Source organism: Priapulus caudatus, unplaced genomic scaffold (genome assembly GCF_000485595.1).
Source record: "Priapulus caudatus unplaced genomic scaffold, Priapulus_caudatus-5.0.1 Scaffold121, whole genome shotgun sequence".
NCBI classification, from domain to species: domain Eukaryota; kingdom Metazoa; phylum Priapulida; class Priapulimorpha; order Priapulimorphida; family Priapulidae; genus Priapulus; species Priapulus caudatus.
The window spans coordinates 185,011-187,661 of NW_014577182.1; the positions used below are offsets into that span (position 1 = coordinate 185,011).

The 2,651-nt window shown below is 39.6% G+C and overlaps 1 protein-coding gene across 1 annotated transcript in view; it reads right to left on the reverse strand.

The window, feature by feature from the left end:
* Nucleotides 1-2,651, reverse strand: part of LOC106805644 — a 61,252-nt gene that overhangs the window by 2,523 nt on the left and 56,078 nt on the right. The window contains exons 5-6 of the mRNA XM_014807332.1: nucleotides 1,369-1,579; nucleotides 1,118-1,196 (exon numbers count right to left, since the gene is read on the reverse strand). Of these exons, the coding sequence (XP_014662818.1) occupies nucleotides 1,118-1,196; nucleotides 1,369-1,579 (290 nt within the window). The remainder of the gene's footprint in view (nucleotides 1-1,117; nucleotides 1,197-1,368; nucleotides 1,580-2,651) is intronic.

Below are 2,651 nucleotides of genomic sequence, written 5' to 3' on the forward strand. Positions count from 1 at the left end.
TGTTATCTAAGCAGTGTACTCGCGAGCCCTTGTAGCACTGCATTATAATGGGTGGTTGTTCCAGACCAAGTATTGGCCGCGTTGTACAGACTAAACCCACTGTTGTCATCCCCATATCTGCCCCGGGTTAGGTATGTGTTGAACCTGTGAGACGACATGGAGCGTTATCAAGTTTCGGCTATATACAGACCTCGATTTGCATGTAGGCTTCTTGCCCGGCACAATTGTGTATGTGTTGTGTGTTGTGGTGTGTGTGTGTCTTGTGTGGTGTGGATGTGTGTGTGTTGGTGTGTGTGGTGGGTGTGTTTGTGTTGAGTTGTGTGTGTGTGCGTTGTGATATATATATATATATTTATTTTATTTATTTATTTTATTTATTTATTTATACATGTATGATGTATCTGTAATATGAATGTGCGTACGCATATACATATACATATAGTAATATACATGTGCATATACATAAAGATATACATATACGCATACGTATACATATACGTATAGATATACATATACATATACATATACATATACATATACATATACATCAGGAGTGTATAATAGGGAACCCTATTATACACTCCTGATATACATATACAAATCCACATACATATACATATACATATACATATACATATGGGTATATGTATATGTATATGTATATGTATATGTATATGTAAATGTATATTTATATGTATATGTATATGTATATTTATATGTATATGTATATGTATATGTATATGTATATGTATATGTATATGTATATGTATATGTATATGATATACATATACATATACATATACATATACATATACATATACATATACATATACATATACATATACATATACATATACATATACATATACATATACATATACATATACATATCAGGAGTAGATACATATACATATACATATACATATACATACGCTTTTTGGACACTTGAGCGGGGAGCTATATAGATATAATACACATGACTATGGCACACCGGGGGGGATTGCGTTACGCTATACATCGACAGCGACTACGTCCAGCGGCACAGCAGCACTACTAACAACAATCGCCAACGTTGCGCCCACCAGTCACATGTTAGCAATCATCGTCATCGTCGCACCCGCCGGCTGCTCCCGCCTCGGATGTCTTTTCGCTGACGTCCTCTGATGCTAACGAACCGCCAGCTTTCGGTCCGTGAACTGTAAACGAGAGAGTATGAGCGTTTCTACAGCATCCATAGAAGTCTCGTAATTTATTGATTGGCGACTCCGTTTCCCCTTACTTTCTAATTGATAAATTGATTCCTTTCACTACTTATTATCTAGCATTGATTAATCGATTACTAATATATTAATGATATGCATGTCTTACAATCGATCTTTGATATCTTCGGAAAATTCGCGGGAGTGTTTTTACGCAGCAGCAGTTTCTTCTGTTTCGGTTGCTGTTGCTGCTGGCATTCCGTCGGCTGGTCGGCTGTTGTCTCGGTGTCGTCGCGCGACGAGGGATACTTGACGTCGCCTAACGAATGTTCGTCGCTGTCGTCGGCCAGGCGCTCCTCGCTCTCGTCGTCATCGTCCACCTGCAAGAACGAAAAAAAAAACATTTATCAAAACGCTCGTTTATTTGGAAGGGGTCGATGCGCCATCTATCGGAGCCATATGTAAGACGCTTAGCACTGTCTTTAAGTATTTAGTATTATGTAAGTATGTATGTAGTAGTAAATAAGGTGTAATGTTCACACTAAACTTTTCAGTTCAGGTACGTCATTACCCACGTTGGCATAGAAAAACTGGTCACTATCGTGACATACTTAGTATGTGTATAAGCGTAATTATTCAAGAGTCAGTCAATGCAAATGATGGTGCTGCCTGGCATGCGACTTTCGGCCAGGTGTATAGACGTATTGTGAATATATCCCTATGTACGTACTCGTCACTAACCAAATTTTCTCCGTCAATAATCACCAAGGGACTCTACGTCGAGGAAATGTGAGACGTGACCTCGGCGTTTTATGTAATCAGTATTAGATTAATTCAATAAGTATTAATTCAATAAGTATCCAGTATTAGATTAATTCAATATGTAAATGTGAAATACAGAAACCGTGTAAGTCGCATAGATGGACATATCAGGTTTATCACTATTTGACGTACGGAGCAGGAAGTTTTGCTATATTAATTTTAATAAATACCCGAACAAAACCCGCATCTCAAATTCTAAACGACAGCGTATATAGGTACAACATAATTACTCGACACGCAAGCCTATTTTAATTACGTATAAGACCGCTGATGGTGATGACAGGGTTAGAGCTCCGAGCTAACTAAGCTTTACTAGTGGGCGTGCGTGCATGCTAATGCTTTCGATTCACCTCGTGGGACAATTAAGCTGGAATTAGTACAGCTTTGTGTACACGTCTGTCATGCGATTGCAGGCTCAGCACGTCTGACATCCACGAAGCCGTGTATCGGCCTATGTGTCATCCCCATCGGGTCCATACCTATGTGTCCCGGTACCTATGTGTCCAGGTACCTATGTGTCCCAGTACCCAGGTACCTATGTGTCCCGGTACCTATGTTTCCCGGTACCTATGTGTCCCGGTACCTATGTTTCCCGGTACCTATGTGTCCCGGTACCTATGTGTCCCAGTA